General features: G+C 38.0%; 1 protein-coding gene across 1 annotated transcript; it reads left to right on the forward strand.

The window, feature by feature from the left end:
* The first annotated feature begins 16,377 nt into the window (after nt 1–16,377).
* LOC132622114 (small ribosomal subunit protein uS8z/uS8w-like) lies at nt 16,378–19,032 on the forward strand. The gene is made up of 3 exons (XM_060336650.1): nt 16,378–16,555; nt 16,630–16,786; nt 18,623–19,032. Exons 1-3 carry the CDS (start codon nt 16,423–16,425, stop codon nt 18,723–18,725), a joined length of 393 nt encoding a protein of 130 aa, XP_060192633.1. The 5' UTR covers nt 16,378–16,422; the 3' UTR covers nt 18,726–19,032.
* The last annotated feature ends 1,028 nt before the right edge of the window (nt 19,033–20,060 follow it).

Here is a 20,060-nt window from a genome sequence, read left to right on the forward strand (position 1 = left end):
AACAGACAGAGTCATACAAACGAATCTACGAACAATGAGAGGAGTACATCAGGGGTATGCTCGACCCCTCCACCCTTCAATCAGATTTGGAGAAAACCCGAGAAAAAGGGACCTTCTGGCCGAGAAGGTAAGGATTTTTTAAGTTTACAACAGTCAGTTAACAGCTTATGCTAATACCACCACTTCTCAGGCCTGAGAGAAAGTCACCCAGATCGAGCAAAACCTGTTCGAGCTTAATGAACTCAAGGCTGAGCTCGGATCCTTCAAGAGCAAGACGGACGGCTTGGATTCAGAGAGGGACTCCCTTAAGAAGGGTTTAGCGTCGCTCAAGGAGAAGCTCCAGGTAGCAGTAGATAAGGCCGATAAATGGTCTTAGCTCAATGGAGAACTCCGGGGGAAGCTTACCTCGGCTGAGTCGGAGCGTGACACTCTTGGCCATGAGAATATCGAGCTGAAGCTCAAACTCAATGAAGACTTGTAACAACTCTCTGATGTTGATGACATGTTGGCTCAGTACAAGGCCGATGTCGAAGCGACTGAACACCGGAGTAGTGACAGAGCCGAATATATGTTGTGCTTATCCCAGAAGGAAACACTGGAGGAGGTCCAAGCCTAGGTAGTAGACGTAGCAGCCGAGCTCGCAGTTGCCAGGAGGCTCGAGGCGGAGGCAAAGGCCAAGTATCAGCCTGAAGGGTGGGACAGTGATGCTGGTTCGGATGGAGGTTCCGATGGCTCTGATGAAGAATAGGCTTAGAAGCCTTAGATTTTTTTTTCTTTATGTATTTTTCTTTTTGAGTTTGAGGCCATTTTTTGGGCCTTTGTAAATATTTTGAATATATATATGAATGTTTTTGTCTCGAATTTATTCTTCACCTCTCGCTGTTCGATATTCGTCTATCCTTTTTGTTTAGGATTTACAACAATCAGTGACTGCCTTAGCAAAAGTTTTAGGAATGACTCCGGGACTGGTTGCATCTTAGTTTGAACCGATGGTACTTTACCGAACGTACAAGCCTTACTTTTCTATTTGCACACTCAGACGTCTCCGAGTTGCACTATATGTTTAGATCGAAGTCTCTATGGCTTCGGATCATGTTCGGCCATAGCCTTTGATGTCTTAAACTGCGGTCTTTAACAATTTAGACCTTAGTCTTTAATAATTTAGACCGTAGTCTTTATAATTTAGACTGTAGTCTTTAATAATTTAGACCGTAGTCTTTATAATTTAGACTGTAGTCTTCAATAATTTAGACCGTAGTCTTTATAATTTAGACTATAGTCTTTAATAATTTGGGCTTTAGTCTTCGATTTTTATACTTCGGACTCCTGGGGTCCGGTACCCTTTAAATGCATCATGGTAACTGAATATACCAATGTAAGAGAAATGGTCATAGAAGAATGATACTTCGAGGAAATTTGTAAGTTCATTGATCGGATCGGGGCGAACAATTACATTCATAGGGCGAACAATTACATTCATGCCTATAATAGTTGTCATGGCAAGAACAGACTAAGCGGGCATGATTCAATCGATCATTTGGCCCTTACAATGAACCCTATCATTCAAGCCTTGGCTTTGAATAGTTACCGAGCATGGTTGCCATGGAGGCTGTGCATTTTGCCCAAGGTATGATAGTTCCCAAGTACTGGAGGCCGAAGTATGAGGGCTCGAGTACTATTGACCGATCTATCTAACTTTAAGTAGCACGCTGTACGGTGCTGCCTCATTAAAAACCTCACCGAAAAACACACTTCGGGACAAAACCAAACGGAGGGAAAAAGAGTGCAGCACGTGCTTTCAGTCCTAGCTCTATGGTCTCTTGTCTTTCATTGTGCTGCTCTCGATGTCCATCCTTGTTGTACACCTGCAAGGGTTAGCCTTAAAAACTTGAAATGTAAAGAATAATTCATACCTCAACAATAGTATCGTTTCAGATGGGCAACATTCCAGTTGTTTTGTAGTTGTTTTCCGTCTTCGGACGCGAGCTGGTAGGAACCCTTCCCGGTTATACCGGTGATTCTGTACGGTCCTTCCCAGTTCGGGCCTAATTTTCCCACGTTGAGGTTCTTGGTATGGAGCGTTACTTTTCGCAGGACCAAGTCCCCGACTTGAAAATGTCTGAGGTTGGCCCTCTCGTGATAGTATCTTTTCATCCTTTGCTTTTGAGCTGCTAATCAGACAAAGGCAGCCTCTCGTCTTTCGTCCACTAAATTTAGACTGGCAGTCATTGCCTCATTATTCAAAGCCTCTGTAGCGTATCGGAATCTTAATCTCGATTTACCGGCTTCGACAGGTATCAATGCCTCAGCTCAATATACCAGGGAGAACGGGGTTTCCCCAGTGCTAGATCTTATAGTCGTTCGATATGCCTACAAGACCTCGGGTAGAATCTCCTTCCCCCAGTATTTTGCATCGGACAGCCTTTTCTTTAGGTTTTGTAATATGGTTTTATTTGTTGACTCCGCTTGACCGTTCGCACTTGGGTGATATGTAGTTGACAATATATTTTTGATTTTATTCTTTTCCAAGAACTTACTAACTTTGCTGCCTATGAATTTTTTCCCATTGTCACATGTGATTTCTGCTGGCATCCCGAATTGACAAACTATATGGTCCCAAATAAAGTCAATAACTTCCTTTTCTCTAACCTTCTCGAACGTCTGTGCTTCAACCCATTTAGAGAAGTCGTCCGTCATAAGCAAAATGTACTGAGCCTTGCCTGGAGCCCAGGGTAAAGGCCCTACTATATCCATCCCCCATTTCATTAACGGCCAAGGGAAAAGGATCGGATGAAGTAATTCCCCCGGTTGCTGTATCGAAGGGGCGTGTCTTTGACATTCATTGAATTTTTGAACGAAGTCCTTCGCATCCTTCGGATCAGCTTTCGTGCCAACGATTCTGCACCCGAATGGTTTCCACAAGTTCCCTTATGGACTTCTCTCATCACATAGTCAGTTTCCCCGGGGCCTAAGCACCTTGCCAATGGGCCATAGAATGATCTTCGGTACAACTGGCCATCAATCAAACAAAATCTTGGTGCTTTGGCTCGAAGGGCCCTTGATTCTTTGGGATCGGGAGGCAACTTCCCCGATTCGAGGTAGTCCACATATTTGTTTCTCAAATCCCAAGTTAAGCCGGTCAAGTTTACTTCAGTGTGGCCAGTTTCTATTACTGAACTCATCAACTGCACCACCGTCCCAGAATTAAATCCTTCAAATTCTACCGACGAGCCAAAGTTTGCCAAGGCGTCGGTCTCACTATTCTAATCCCGAGATATGTGCCCTAGTGTCCACTCTTTGAATCAATGCAATACCACTTGCAACTTTTTTAAGTATCTCCGTATCCGGTCATCTTTGACTTCAAACATCTCGTTTACTTGGTTGACCACGAAGAGGGAATCGCACTTGGCCTCAATGATCTCGGCTCCCAAGCTCTTAGCCAGTTCTAGACCTGCAATCATAGCCTCTACTCGGCTTCATTGTTAGTCAATTTCACAGAATTAATTGATTGTCTTATTACATCGCCAGTAGGAGGTTTAAGAACGATCCCCAACCCGGACCCTTTCACGTTGGAGGCACCATCCGTGAACAAGGTCCAGACTCCCGAGCTAGTCCCCGAGGCAAGCAGTAATTCTTTATCGACCTCGGGGACCATGGTCGGTGTAAAGTCGGCCACCAAGTCTGCCAGTATTTGGGACTTGATAACTGCTCATGTTTTATATTCAATGTCATACCCGCTGATCTCCACGGCCCATTTTGCTAACCGGCCTGAGAGCTCGGGTTTATGCATGACATTCCTTAAAGGGTACGACGTTACAACACGTATAGGATGACATTGAAAGTAAGGTTTCAGCTTCCAAGATGCACTCAGTAAAACAAGTGCTAATTTCTCTATGTGTGGATACCTTGTCTCAACATCGCCTAAGGTTCTACTCACATAATAAATGGGAAATTGCATACCTTCTTCTTCTCGAACTAGGACTCCACTTATCGCTATCTCGGATACTGCCAAGTAAAGGTATAACTGCTCATTCACTTTAGGTGTATGCATCAACGGAGGGCTTGATAAATACTTCTTGAGTCCCTCCAAAGCCTTTTGACATTCGGGGATCCAGGCGAAGTCGGTTTTTTTCTTCAATAGCGAGAAGAATCGGTGGCTCTTGTCCGATATATATAGAGATGAAGTGGCCCAGTGCGGCTATTTGTCCGGTTAATCTTTGCACTGCCTTTATGTCGTCTACTGCGATGATATCCTCTATTGCATTTATCTTGTCCGGATTGATCTCTATTCCTCGGTTGGATACCATAAAATCGAGAAATTTCCCCGAGCCGACACCGAAGGCGTATTTTTCCCGGTTCAACTTCATGTTGTACTTCCTCAATATATCGAAAGTTTCCTGCAAATGCTTTAAATGGTCCTCTGCTCGCAGGGACTTAACTAACATGTCATCAATATAAACCTCCATTATTTTCCCTATTTGGTGTTCAAACATGCGATTAACTAGGCGTTGATATGTGGCACCAGTATTTTTTAATCTAAAAAGCATTACATTGTAACAGTACGTACCAAACCTGGTTATGAAAGAGGTTTTCTCTTGATCCTCCGGGTTCATGTGTATTGATTGTACTCGGAGTAAGCATCGAGAAAACTTAGCATGTTGTGCCCAGCCGTTGAGTCAATCATTCGGTCGATGTTAGGCAAAGGAAATGAATCATTTGGGCATGCCTTATTCAAATCCTTATAATCTATACACATTCTGAACTTATTTCCTTTTTTAGGCACGACCGCTACGTTGGCTAACCAATTCAGATATTTAACTTCCCGGATGGACCCTATTTTTAAGAGTTTAGATACCTCGTCCTTGATGAATGCGTGTTTGATCTCGGGTTGCGGCCTCCTTTTATTCTTAACCGGATGACAATTTGGATCCAAGCTCAGCATATGAGTTGTCACCTCTGGTGGAACACCTGTCATATCTAAATGGGACTAAGCAAAGCAATCAACATTAGTTTTAAGGAATTCAATGAATTTTTCACTAAGCTCGGAAGTTAACCCCGTGCTTAGGTATACCTTCCTCTCCGGTAGATGTATGAATAGTATGACTTGTTCTAGCTCCTCGATCATGGACTTAGTAGCGTCCGAATCATCGGGTTCCACAAAGGATCTCGGGACCCTATAGTCGGTCTCCTCGTCTGCAGCGTACTCTTCCCGATATTTCGGGGCTACCGGGATCGGGGCCTGTGAATGCTATTTAGCGTCTTTTCCCTTGTTCGGCTTCCCATCATTCAGTACCGGAGCATTTGGTGCCGGAGCCACTTCCTCGACTGCGAACATTTCTTTTGCAGCTTGCTGCTCACCACGGAGGGTCTTAATTCCCTCTGGGGTCGGGAATTTCAGTACTTGATGGATAGTTGAGGGTACTGCCCTCATGTTATGTATCCACGGTCTTCCAAACAAGGCATTATACCCCATGTCTCCTTCGATCACATAGAACTTAGTCTGTTGTGTGGTTCCAGACGTGTTGACTGGCAGCGTGATTTCACCCTTCATTGTTTCACATGCCATGTTAAACCCGTTAAGTCCTCAGACTGCTGGCATGATCTAGTCTAATAATCCCAGCAGCTCAACGACTCTCCATCAAATGATGTTAGTCGAGTTACCTGGATCAACTAATACACGTTTAATTCAAAATTTATTGACAAGTACAGATATTACCAGTGCATCGTTGTGAGCCTGAACGATGCCTTCTATGTCCTCGTCGCTGAACGAGATGAAACCCTCGAGATCATAACTCCGAGTTCGCTTTTCTCTTGTGATGAAGACTTTGGTGCGCTTCAGTATCGGTCCCTGGGGAATGTCCACTCCCCCAATGATCATGTTGATCACATGTTGAGGTTTTTCCTGTTCGACCTGTTTGTTGGCATCCTTGTTTTTGAAGTGAGTCTTAGCACGTTCACTTAGGAATTCTCGAAGATACCCCAAATTAAACAACCAAGCGACTTCCTCCCTTAGTTGCCGACAATCCTCGGTTATATGCCCGTGAGTACCATGGAACTTGCAAATCAAGCTTTTATCTCTTTATTCCGGGTCGGACTGGAAAGGCCTCGGCTACTTTTTCTCTCCAATGCGATCGAGAGCCGCTGTTATGCCTGCTACATCCACATTGAAACAGTATTCTGATATTCTCGGGGCGTCTTTATTTCCCGATGGTTTGTCAGACCCATTCTTATTCATCAATCCTCGATTGCTCGGACCGCGGTCGTTCCTTCTATCATTCTTGGTAAAGTCGTTATCGCATATGTTGCCTCTTCGATCGGGCAGATAAGGTTGATGATATCTATCACGACATTGTCTTGATTCTCGATCTGTCGCCCTCCTCGATGGATATTTTCTTTGTCTGGACGTAACGATCTCGATGCATTCCTCAGAAATTAATCGTCCTCGACCCTTATTTTTTACTGATATTCGTTGTGTACATCGGCCCAGGCGACTGCTGGGTACCTCCACCAAATTTTACTTCAATTCTAGAGATGTGATTGAACTTCTTGGGTTGAGTCCCTGAGTAAACGCTTGAACGGCCTAATCGTCTTGAACCGATGGTAGATCCATATGTTCCATTTGAAACCAGGCCACAAACTCTCGGAGTGTCTCATTCTTCTGCTGTTTGACATTGAACAGGTCCAATTTCCTCGTTTCCACTTTTATGGCTCCAGCATGAGCCTTGATAAAGGCATCTGTAAGCATAGCAAACGAATCAATAGAATGTTCGGGTAAACTGTGATACCATACCATTGCTCCCTTTGATAGGGTCTCCCCAAATTTCTTGAGTAGCACTGACTTTATCTCGTCCTTTGCGAGGTCGTTGCCCTTAATGGCACATGTGTATGCAATCACATGGCCGTTCAGGTCAGTGGTCCCATTGTATTTGTGAATATCAGGCATTTGGAATCTCTTCAGGGCTTCGGTGCAGCACATGGGGGGAAAGACATCTGAACAAATTTCTTGGAATCCGGTCCCTTCAATATCGGGGGTGCTCCTGGAATTTGATCGACCCTATAATTATAAGTTTTCACTTTCTTATAATTTGCCTCTACCCGTTTTGTCAGTTCTTCGAGCATTCTCATCATTTTAGCGGTTTGCCCGGGTTCGTTCCTGTTGTTCTCAGCAATGGTCATTTCCTCTCTCGAGGCAATTTCCTCGGTCTGTTCAGACCGAACAGAGTTGGGTGCTCGATTCTAGTATTGCAATTGTGCTATAACCGCTTGTTGGGCCTGCAATTGTGCCATAGCCATCTCCAATTGATTCCTGAGTTGTTGCAATATGGCTCATTTGCCCTTATCTGCATGCATGTCACACACCGATGACCAGTCGGTGTTCACAGCATTTTGAGAGTGAGGATCGGCTCCATTTGGATCAACTAGGGGCACGTTGTTGTTAGGTACCCCGTTGTCGTTTTCTTCGTGGTGGCTTGATTCAGCATGAAAGTTAACGGAGTGAGAGTCTGACATGTTGAATAGTCTTGAAATCAAACTTCAAAGAGCAAGCGTAAAATAACATGCATTATCGAAATTCGTATAAAACCACCACTATTATCCTAGGCCCCACGGTGGGCACCAAACTGTTTACCCTTAAAATTGGATAACAATTAAATTTGTACGTGGTTCAAAGGATACGCGGTTTAGTTTAACACGAATGATTACAGAACAATGAATAACAATTATAAAGATAAGTAAGAACAACCAAACCACGAATGAGCAATGATAGATCCTCAAGAGTTACCGGCTAGGGAGCTCGGGTTCTCATAACCGAGCTCGTATCACAATATTACACAGATGAACAATTTAAGAAGGCTTAAAGATTTGAGGAACACTTAGAATTTGATTTGTATTACTTAGAATGCTTGTGTGTGTCCCAAAACCGACGAAAAATAAAGGGGTCCTCCTCTTTATATAGTAGACGGTTCCTAACCCTAGTACAAGTCTAAATATGGCACAAAATATTTAATTATCTGATGAGCGAAATCGGCGCCGTCATATCCGTTTGATGGCGGATATTTCGGGCCCTCTTCTACCATTGCTAGCCGCCTCTTGTCCTACCTCAGTATCCGGCTCCAGCCCAGTTTCGTAGCTCGGGATTACCTGATCTCGGTCCTGTCATGATTCCTTCCGATCTCGACCCTGATCGGGATCTCTTCCGAGTCGGTAACAAATATCATAATCTGTAGTCCTTTCAATGGGGAATCGAGGGTAATCCTGCCCTCGATTCTGTTCGTATACAATGATCAACAATGTCTAAAGAGAGATTGAATGAATTAGCAATATTAACAATTAAAGAGGAATTGTTAGAACAAATCGATTATAAAACAGTAATTAATGACTTCGCATCTAAAAAAACTAGAAGAGGTAGATTTTAAATAAAAATATATATGACGATCTTTTCATTCCTTCTTTCCAAACTGCTTTATCATGTTTTATGTCGTATTTTATCATGGCTTCTTTACTTTTGTTATTTCTTTTTCTGGATTGCTTTTTACTTACACTTTACCCTCCCCAGACCCCACTTGTTGGGATTACACTGGGTATGTTATTGTTGTATGCATGATAATATAAAGCATCCACATTACATAAATGTTGATCGCTCTCTCTTAATCAATATGTGTCGTGGATTATATGACGATCTTTCTTTTAAAAAAATTAGGGCCTCTGTTTGAAGTTTGGCTTTAGGCCACTAATGTTGTCGAGACGGCCCCGGGTCAAGAGAACATTATATTCTTCCCCGGAAAAGCCAAAAAATTATGTTTGGTCTATGCATGGGTCAAATATTTTATTTAAATATATATTTCAAATTGAACGCTTATGGATTAACTGAGAGTACTGCGGCCCCATGGTGGATGCTGTACAAACTAAGTCTCGTGTCGAGGGTTCAAATCGTCCTCATGCGCATCCTGAAACTACAAAAAACAGCTGAAATAAATTACTAAGAAAAGATCTCTCACCAAATGAGAAATGGGAGTCCGGAGCCTATAAAAACCCAAAGGGGGTTGTCCTTGCCACGATATACCAAAAGGGGTTTATCGTGAATGAGGCAACGTTATACCCCAACTTTTTTTCAACCTATCAGACGAATTAAACAAAAAAAAAATTGTAAGTAAAACGTTGCCCAGCCAACGTTGGCTACCCAACGTTTTACAAAAATATGACTACACTCATTAATACTCCTTTGGACTAAGCTTCCAACTTGCTGTAATCATCCTTGCAGGTATTAATGATCTTTGTTTTACATGCATAATATCTATATATATAGTTGACGATGATGTGTTTTATGTAGGATTTGCCTTTTAGTTGATTAGTCCATCCGTCTCATATTATTTGTCCACATTATTAAAAATATATGTCTCAAATTATTTGTTCATTTACAAAATTAAGATAAAATTAGTTAAATCTTTCTCATCATACCCTTAATACTGAATATTCTCGAAAATAATCAATATTGATTAGAAAACATTTTTAGAGAGATATAAGGGTAAGATAGTAAGTAGACGTTTACCGTGAGTTCAAATCAGCGTTTGTTTATGCAATTTGCTCAAAATTTCAACTTCAACTTCATATCATGATTTCAAAACCCAAATCATCCAAAAAGACATGATTTGAGATTCTAAATCATAATTTGGCCATATTACTTGGCCACATTACTAAATGAAGTACTTCCTCCGTCCCATATTACTAAATAAATGAAGTACTTCCTCCGTCCCATGTGAAAAAAAATAGTAAATCTTATTGGCTACCCACTGGACTGCGGAACTAGACTTACTAGGGAAACATAAATTTAAAAAACACATCCGTAAGTTGAATAACTGAATCTGAGCTAATATGTTTAGTTTTTGTCCTTCGATTGGGTTGATCTTTAATTTTCATCCTTTAAAATCAAACTTATGACAAGCCGGCATAAGTTATTTAGAGTCTGTTTGGATGATCTTATGACTTTTGACTTATAAGCCAAAAGTCATAAGTTAGAGATTTTGGCTTATTTTACTATTTTGGCATTAAAAAGTGTGCTTAAAAACATTTTTTTATTTTATTCAAATACTACAAAAGTGCTTAAAAGCCATTTTGGCTAAAGAGCACCTAAGTAAGTCAATCCAAACAGGATCTTAAGGGCGCAAGTATAACTTGTAGATATTATAGTGCGTAACTTATACTCACAATAAAATTACAGACCAACACAAAATAGGGACTCAAGTGCAAATGGCCCTTAAGTTAAACATTTGGGCCATTTGAAACGATTAATTTAGGCCCAAGCGTATCGGGTCAAGAACTACAAAAACTAAAACCCTAGGTAATATGTACAAGTAAAAACAGTGCTTTTAGATTTGCGCCTCTTTGCTCTAGCTTAATCAAACTGTAAGTGCTTCAACTCCTTAAGCTCATATTGCTTTTTTGTATTAATAATATCTGAAAAACTGTGAAATGAAAAACCCTTGCTGAGATGTAATGGTTTTTAATCTCTTCTTATTGATCATGCTGGAGAAATTAGGTTTTCATATTATCTTATAGTTGAAATTAGCGTGTGTTCTTATTCATTAATGTTTTATAGTTATATTAATGTTTAACAATTTAAAATATTTAAAGGGCGTATGAATAAATCTCGATCAAAGAATTTCTTTTTGACTCTCAAAATCCGAACTATGTCATATAAAAATGGGACAGAAGGAGTAGTTACTAATGCTTTTGATTTTATGCCGATAACTAGTTTTTTTTTTTTAAGAGGAATAAACTTAGGTGGATATAGGAACATTTTTTTATCCCTGTTCTATACAATTGAATATAAAATGTCCCTTATGTTTGTAAAAGTGGATAACTTTAGTCGAACGTTTAACAAGGTTTGTCAGCCTAACGGTAGAAGTACCAAAACTAGCGGTAAATGGTTGTTCTCCCATTTTTCAAATAATTTTATCATTTCTTCCCTCCCTTGCAAAAATTACCCCATTCCCTCCTCTCTTTTTTACACACGACCATCATCTGCACTAAAACTGCTGAAAAAATATCTTCAATTGCCTGTACTCCCAAACTTCCAACATATATATAAGTTCCTTGGACAAATTTTATTATTGGTACAACTGCTATGAACCCTTGAAAAGCATAACATAGCATAACATAAAAGCCACGCCAAATTCAATCTTAACCTCCAAGAAGATAGTATCAAATCTCTCCAACATGGGTCGCTATAGAAAAAAAAAATCAAAAACCCGTTATATCTCGGCAAAAGTAATCTAGGGTTTTCCGGAAATTTCACATTTTTGATACAGCAAACCAGATGGAAGTAGTAAAGCAATGGGAGTAAACATAGGTTATAAGCCAATTGAGTAAAAATCATTTTAAAAAGGCTAAAATTTTGTTTCTTAGCTAAAGGCATCTGAAGGAGGTGAGAAAACATGCACCTTAAAATTTGATTCCTCGAGAGGAAGATAACACAAGATCTAATTAGCCATTGTGTAAAAGTGAGGAGCACAAAGGTGGATTGTTGGATTGAGGGCCTAATTTAGCTTCATCATTGGATTTATTTGTAAAAGACATATGGTTTAGGTTTTGTTGTTCTCAACAACCAGAAGGCAGTTCGACTTTGGCCAGGATCCAATCCTTTCACATGGACCAAAACGTCATTTGGTTTATTAAATTAAATATGTATGAAAAACAAAAAAAAGGTTAATTGACAGTTATACATGTATAAAAGCTAATCTTACCTTAAAAAGTAAACACAAACAGTCAAGAACTTTATATAACTAGGCTTCCCAAATTAAACTATATCATTAATAACAATTTCTGATATACTCTAGTTGTAATAGATCATATGATTAAAAAGTCATTACCATAATAGAGTCACAAGTCACAAATATATAATTTATATTACAATAATAATACAAAACTAACTTCATGCACTTATTCTAAATCCACCAACTAAAACAACATGCAAACGTGGAAAGGGGGTCCAAGAAAACATGATTAACAGTATTGAAACAATGGAATCCCAAATATCCATCAAGAACAAACAAAATTACAATTTTTGTACACAAACATATGAGACACAACAAGATAGGTGTTTACGTTCTTCACAATTTTCTTTTGGTTATTTCCAGTTTGTAAGAATATAATATTATTTCAGTTTTTTTTCCTTTCCATCATAACATGACGAGATTAATTAAAATACGTGCTTCAGACACAAAGAGGAAGTAAACGAAAATGAGCCTCGCAACTCTATTTTAAAGCATCCCATCAGCTAATTCTAAACATCTTTTATTATCAAAATGTATCCAATATATGCAATAATTAGGTACACCTTCTAAAAACACACAACACGAATAGCTCCAAAAACCCAACCAAAAAAAAAATCATATATGTAAGAACATATAACTGATTTCCGCAAAACAACTAGTTATCAGGATAAAATCACAGGTATTAGTAACTATAGAGTAGAAGCAGACCAGCAAACTGCAAAAATCACGACAACACAATATAATTACGAATATACAGCTACACAAACACCGTTAATACCATCTGATCACAAGAACAATGATTCCTTTATCCTAGACCTCAACGAATAAGAAACGAAATCCACATCAACCCATACACATAACTAATTCTATAGCATTCTTTACTCCCCAAATTCAAACTTTCATATTTCAAGTCCCTATTCAAACTAATCATCACTTGCATAGATTTTACATTTAAAAAAAAAAAAAAAAACCTCCATGTTTGTCAGGTAATTTCATATTTTTTGTTGGACGAATGCAGATATTAATACAAAGAGCAATATGAGCTAATGAAAGAAATGCAGAGTCAAGAACAACGAGGCGCTTACACTTTGACTCGGCTACACAAAGAGTGAGAAACAAAGAGGCGGAAATCTAAAGCACTGATTTTACTGGTACATATTACCTAGGGTTTTAGTTTATATTTCAAATTGAACGCTTATGGATTAACTGAGAGTACTGCGGCCCCATGGTGGATGGTGTACAAACTGAGTCTCGTGTCGAGGGTTCAAATCGTCTTCATGCGCATCCTGAAACTACAAAAAACAACTGAAATAAATTACTAAGAAAAGATTTCTCACCAAATGATAAATGGGAGTCCGGAGCCTAAATGGCATTAATTTTCTCACAAAAACCCAAAGGGGTTTGCCCTTGCCACGATATACCAAAAGGGGTTTATCGTGGATGAGGCAACGTTATACCCCAATTTTTTTTCAACCTGTCAGACGAATTAAACAAAAAAAAATTGTAAGTAAAACGTTGGCTACCCAACGTTTTACAAAAATATGACTACACTCATTAATACTCCTTTGGACTAAGCTTCCAACTTGCTATAATCATCCTTGCAGGTATTGATGATCTTTGTTTTACATGCATAATATCTATATATATATATATAGTTGACGATGATGTGTTTTATGTAGGATTTGCCTTTTAGTTGATTATTCCATCTGTCTCATATTATTTGTTCACATTATTAAAAATATATGTCTCAAATTATTGTTCATTTACAAAATTAAGATAAAATTAGTTAAATCTTTCCATCATACCCTTAATACTAAATATTCTCGAAAATAATCAATATTGATTAGAGAACATTTTTAGAGAGATATAAGGGTAAGATAGTAAGTAGACGTTTATCGTAAGTTCAAATCAGCGTTTGTTTATGCAATTTGCTCAAAATTTCAACTTCAACTTCATATTATGATTTCAAATCCCAAATCATCCAAAAAGGCATGATTTGAGATTCTAAATCATGATTTAGCCATATTACTTGACCACATTACTAAATGAAGTACTTCCTCCATCCCATATTACTAAATAAATGAAGTACTTCCTCCGTCCCATGTAAAACAAAATAGTAAATCTTATTGGCTACCCACCGGACTGTGGAACTAGACTTACTAGGGAAACACAAATTTAAAAAACACATCCGTAAGTTGAATAACTGAATCTGAGCTAATACGTGTCAAAAGTGTCTATTTACTCATTTCGTCCCATTTGAAAGGGTTAAGTTAACAAGTAATTGCACCGTTTTCCCTTTAAATGGACTGGTGTTTAGTTTTTGTCCTTCGATTGGGTTGATCTTTAATTTTCATCCTTTATAATCAAACTTATGACAAGCCGGCATAAGTTATTTAGAGTCTGTTTGGATGATCTTATGACTTTTGACTTATAAGCCAAAAGTCATAAGTTAGAGATTTTGGCTTATTTTACTATTTTGGCTTTAAAAAGTGTGCTTAAAAACATTTTTTTATTTTATTCAAATACTACAAAAGTGCTTAAAAGCCATTTTGGCTTAAGAGCACCTAAATAAGTCAATCCAAACAGGATCTTAAGGGCGCAAGTATAACTTGTAGATATTATAATGCGTAACTTATACTCACAATAAAATTACAGACCAACACAAAATAGGGACTCAAGTGCAAATGGCCCTTAAGTTAAACATTTGGGCCATTTGAAACGATTAATTTAGGCCCAAGTGTATCGGGTCAAGAACTACAAAAACTAAAACCCTAGGTAATATGTACAAGTAAAAACAGTGCTTTTAGATTTGCGCCTCTTTGCTCTAGCTCAATCAAACTGTAAGTGCTTCAACTCCTTAAGCTCATATTGCTTTTTTGTATTAATAATATCTGAAAAACTGTGAAATGAAAAACCCTTGCTGAGATGTAATGGTTTTTAATCTCTTCTTATTGATCATGCTAGAGAAATTAGGTTTTCATATTATCTTATAGTTGAAATTAGTGTGTGTTCTTATTCATTAATGTTTTATAGTTATATTAACGGTAAAATGTATGCAAGTCTTGATTTGTTTAATCAGGGGGTTGGAAGTATGAAAGTAGGAATTTCGGGAGTGAAAAAGTCACAATAGAAAGAGTTATAGTGCTTGAAGCAAATAGATTATGATGTTCGAGAGTCAAACTTCTTTATTTTGACTAAGGATTCAGTATACAATCTTTTAAGTCCTTTTTTGAAAAATTATTTACATATTTAGAAACTACATAAAAAGTACTATATAAGTCGCAATGTTTAACAATTTAAAATATTTAAAGGGCGTATGAATAAGTCGCGATCAAAGAATTTCTTTTTGACTCTCAAAATCCGAACTATGTCATATAAAAATGGGACAGAAGGAGTAGTTACTAATGCTTTTGATTTTATGCCGATAACTAGTTTTTTTTTTAAGAGGAATAAACTTAGGTGGATATAGGAACATTTTTTTATCCCTGTTCTATACAATTGAATATAAAATGTCCCTTATGTTTGTAAAAGTGGATAACTTTAGTCGAACGTTTAACAAGGTTTGTCAGCCTAACGGTAGAAGTACCAAAACTAGCGGTAAATGGTTGTTCTCTCATTTTTCAAATAATTTTATCTTTTCTTCCCTCCCTTGCAAAAATTACCCCATTCCCTCCTCTCTTTTGTACACACGACCATCATCTGCACTAAAACTGCTGAAAAAATATCTTTTTCCTCTTCTTTTCTCCTAGTACATCTAACGCCCAATTTCTACCATTTGCATAAGCTAATTGCAATACACACCATAAAGAGTTTGTGGCTAATTAGATAAAGAAGGTAACATGATGGGTGGGTTATGGGGGGAAACTTGGCTCTCAATACCCACAAGACCGACCATCCTATAAGATTATGAATGACCAAGTCACCAGCCTGTTGTTGCTAGACGCTTTTCCGCACCGGCGTTTTGAGGCTGACCGCTGACCATCAATGTCGACTTCCACTTTGCTTTAGACCCCCAACATTAATACACTTATTGTCATTTCATCACAATAATATACTCAAAACACTTTTCGATAGTCTTTGAAGAAATTTGACACAGTATAATGATTGCTGGGACTTTCCTCCTCTTGATTCAGATGATAAGCATAGCCCATATCTGATTATTGTAACAGGGTAAAACACAAAATTTGTTTTTCAAATAAGTAATTGAATTGCTCATGGATCAAATTATGAAAAGCAGCACTTCAAATTTAGACAGAAAAGAGTCAATAAATTTGAACAGATTAAGTTTAATGGAAGATAAGGAAGGGAAAAAAAGATTAACTATCAGAAAAGTGAAAGAATGGCGAGCTGTCGTTAGCTTTAGAAATTCTACTGTTCATTTTACAAACATTGTGAAACTTAGACCAAAGATGTCAACTTCTACAAACATAATGGATGTTTCACATTCAATAGTATAGACAAGAGACAGACATACCCCTACTTCCATACTGAAGGGACTATCTTTGTTTTTACCTCTTTTTTGTGTGGATATCAGCTATATACTGCTACAGATTTGATTCTTTTTGTTGGGTTTTTGGAGCTAGTCCTGTTGTCACTTTTTAGGAGGTGCATCTGATTATTGCATTTATTTGATACAGTTTGATAAGAAAAGATGGTCAGAGTTAGTGTGCTGAATGATGCTCTCAAGAGCATGTACAATGCTGAAAAGAGGGGAAAGCGTCAGGTCATGATTAGACCTTCCTCAAAAGTCATTATCAAGTTCCTTATTGTCATGCAAAAGAATGGTATGTTAGTTTCTTAACTTTATGCGCTGATAGTATCACTCTGTCATGATCTTACTCATGGTATCCATGTGTAGGTTACATTTTAGAATTTGAGTATGTCGATGATCATAGGTCTGGAAAGATTGTTGTTGAACTGAATGGAAGGCTAAACAAGTGTGGTGTTATTAGTCCTCGCTTCGATGTAGGAGTTAAGGAGATTGAAGGATGGACTTCTAGATGGCTCCCTTCCCGACAGGTATCGTAATTAATATATTCACTCTGTTCCCTTGATCAATAGATGGAACTCCATTTCTGGTCATCTCCAAACTTGGGCCTTGCTTCTAGCTCCCGAAATGATTGTTGGGGTGAATGTTTAGTCATGGTCGTATTAGCTCGTGAAATGTTTGATTCCTTACTTCTTTGATGAATCATGACTTACGTTGCTTAATTATGGTTCTTCTTAAGCGGTAATAATTCTTGAGTAATCGGGGCAAGCATCTGTAATGCTTATAAGACACATTTAAGTAGAATATGAAAAGAAGAATTAAGTACTCCCTCTATCTCAATTTGTCTGTCTTAGTATACATCGTTTTTGAGGAAAAAAAAGAAGACTTCTGAATATTGTGGTCTTAAACTAAAGATTTAGTGTACCAAAATGCCCTTTGAATCTTATGGTCCAAAATATGCCATGTAAGATATGTAGGATATTGGAGGTAAAGAGTTACTAAATATAGAAAGTGACATTAATTGAAACTGAGGGAGTATTATTAAGTAGCTTTCAGAAAAAAAGTAGCGTTCAGTAGCATTCAATAGAACAAAAAAAGTAGGATCAGTTTTTTTTTTTATTATTTTTTTTATCAAGTAAATATATTTTCATTCATAGACATGGCCAAATTGGCCGTATACAAGGGGTATACCGAAAGGGAAAGCATCTACAAAAGGATGTCATTCTCTACAAACTCCACCCAATCATCTATACAAGGAACTTTCTTTTCACACCAAAAGAAAATAAGAAAACGTAGACTACTCCTTAATCGGTAGAAACTCGACTCCACACCTTCAAAAGCTCTCATATTTATCTCCTTCCAAACTACCCACATTAAAGCAAGTGGAACCACGTTCCAACTAAACATCAATTCTTTCACGGTTTAAGGCATTTACCCAAGGAGTACCAAACCACCTAAACATAGCCCACCATAGCCTCATGGTTAGCCCGCAATGTAATAGAAGATGATCCACGTCCTCACCCGTTTCCTTACATGTGTAACACCAACTGACGCAGACAACCTTCCGCTTTCTAAGGTTTTCTGCTATCAAGAAGAATCAAGTAATATTAAGTAGCATAAGTAGTGTTAAGTAACATTACATTAGAGGAACTAAGTATTATTAAGTAGCATAAGTAGTGGATTCGTATAGTACAATACTCCAGTCGAATCCAATGGAATTTCAAAATGAAATATTTTTATTTTGTTCAAAACGTGTAGCAGAACGATCTATTTTTGTTGTATTCCAACAGTGGGATGAAAAATAGATACGAGAAAGAGACTTTTCTAAATATCACATAGTAAGCTCTTTTTGTGGATGCTAGCAGTTGAGGCTCTCTCCTGTAAAGAAGGATCCCTGCCTATCGAAAGGAGCAGTCTTGTATCCTATGGGCTTGGCTAGTGGAATATCTGTTACTCCCTCCGTTTCAATTTATATGAACCCATTTGACTGGGCACGACATTTAAGAAAGAGGGAAGACTTTTGAAACTTGTGGTTCAAAATAAGCCTTGAAAATTTTTGTGGCTGTAAATCATTCATAAAGTGAATTTGTTTTCCAATTAGGAAAGAGGTCATTCATTTTGGCACGGACTAAAAAGGAAATAGGTTCAAACAAATTGAAACAGAGGGAGTATTATTTTTGTGATTAGTCCACGTGAAGTGTGTTTCTTTGAATTTGTATCTGAACACTCATATTGTTGATTCAAGTTTCATATGTAGTTTTGATACTAACCAAATGAATTTGTAGAGTTTTTCTACTGTTATAAATGTGAGTATAAGTTAATTGTTAGTTTATTTTGATCTTTACATATTTATTTTGAACTTGCAATTTGGGTACATTGTATTGACTACCTCTGCTGGTATTATGGACCATGAGGAGGCTCGGAGAAAGAATGTTGGTGGAAAAGTTCTCGGTTTCTTTTATTGAGTTTGTTATGTTGACAAGGATGAAAACTTTGGTTTTGTTGTTTGTTGGCTCTTTATGGTAAAATAGCTTCTTTTTTTTGTTTTTTGTTTCCTTCAATTTTAAGTAGGGATATTATGGAAATTTTTGAGACAATTATGAGCGTTTGTTGAAGAGAGATATTGGTACTTTTTTGCCTGCAAGCTTTGTGCGGCGTGTGCTTCTTGTTAGAATACAACTCTTTATGATCAAACCAGTATATGTTGGAATCCTAGCTTACATATATGTCTCTGTAAAGAAAGATCTTCTAAGGGTAAATTGAAAACTTCGATCGATTTTTTTGTCACGATACTTCATCCCATATAATTAACTTTTCATCTCGAATTGAATAAGTAGCATAGTTCACTTGTATCAATAATTAATTAAAATGTGAATAAGCAATTCGTCATCCTAGGAGGATAGAACTCTTTAGTCGTATTCTTGCTAAAAAGCATAATATTTTCTTATCTATGCTTCATAAAAATCTAGCAGTAATAAATTTGTATGCTCTTTGTCGTTCCACATTTCGTTTTCTTTCTCTAATACTTGTGCTAGTAGATATTCTTTGCTAATAGTAATAGCTCTTTCAAAATGAACTTTTAGTTCTGAGAGTGAATATTACTCCCACCGTCCCATTAGCAATTTTTACTTATTGTAGCTTCTTTTAAGACCTAATTATTAATATTAACTATTTAATTATATTTAGTAGCTAATTAACTTTTCTAAATTACAATTGATAGCTATATCAAAAATACATATTCAAATACATATATTTTTCTTTTTTCCCAATTACTACCCATTTCAGATTTTTTATTTCTCAAAACCCCAAAAAAAACTCTCTCCCCTTCTCTCAACCACCACCACCACGGCCGCGCCGCCCCGCTCTCTCTCTCTTTTCACTCTATCCGCCGTCTGCATCGTTACTTTCAAGGAAGAAGATGGCCAGATCGTTACTCAAACACCCATCGATTGAGTGGCTTAAGATGGCACACGATGCAGACGGCGGCAATGAAGACTCAGCGAGGAAGAAGAAGATGCAGACGGCGATGACACAGATCTAGCCGTGTGTATTTTTTGTGGTTGCGGCGATGACACTGATTTTGAGATGGCGACGAAGAAGATGACGTGGAGGTGGAGAGATTAGGGTTTTGGTGGTGGTGGTGGAGAGATTAGGGTTTTTGGTGGTGGTGGTGTCTCAGATTAGGGTTTTGGTGGTGGTGGAGAGATTAGGGTTTTTGGTGGTGGTGGTGTCTCAGATCTGGCCGTGTGTATTTTTGTGTGTATTTGTTAAAAGCCAAATACAAAAATACATTCAAAAAA

Source organism: Lycium barbarum, chromosome 2 (assembly GCF_019175385.1).
Source record: "Lycium barbarum isolate Lr01 chromosome 2, ASM1917538v2, whole genome shotgun sequence".
NCBI lineage: Eukaryota > Viridiplantae > Streptophyta > Magnoliopsida > Solanales > Solanaceae > Lycium > Lycium barbarum.

Coding starts and splice junctions, on each gene's coding strand:
- LOC132622114 (XM_060336650.1), top strand. CDS start 16,423: ATGGTCAGAGTTAGTGTGCTGAATGATGCTCTCAAGAGCATGTACAAT. Junction 16,556..16,629: donor TATTGTCATGCAAAAGAATG/GTATGTTAGTTT, acceptor ATCCATGTGTAG/GTTACATTTTAGAATTTGAG. Junction 16,787..18,622: donor TCTAGATGGCTCCCTTCCCG/ACAGGTATCGTA, acceptor TATTTTGAACTT/GCAATTTGGGTACATTGTAT.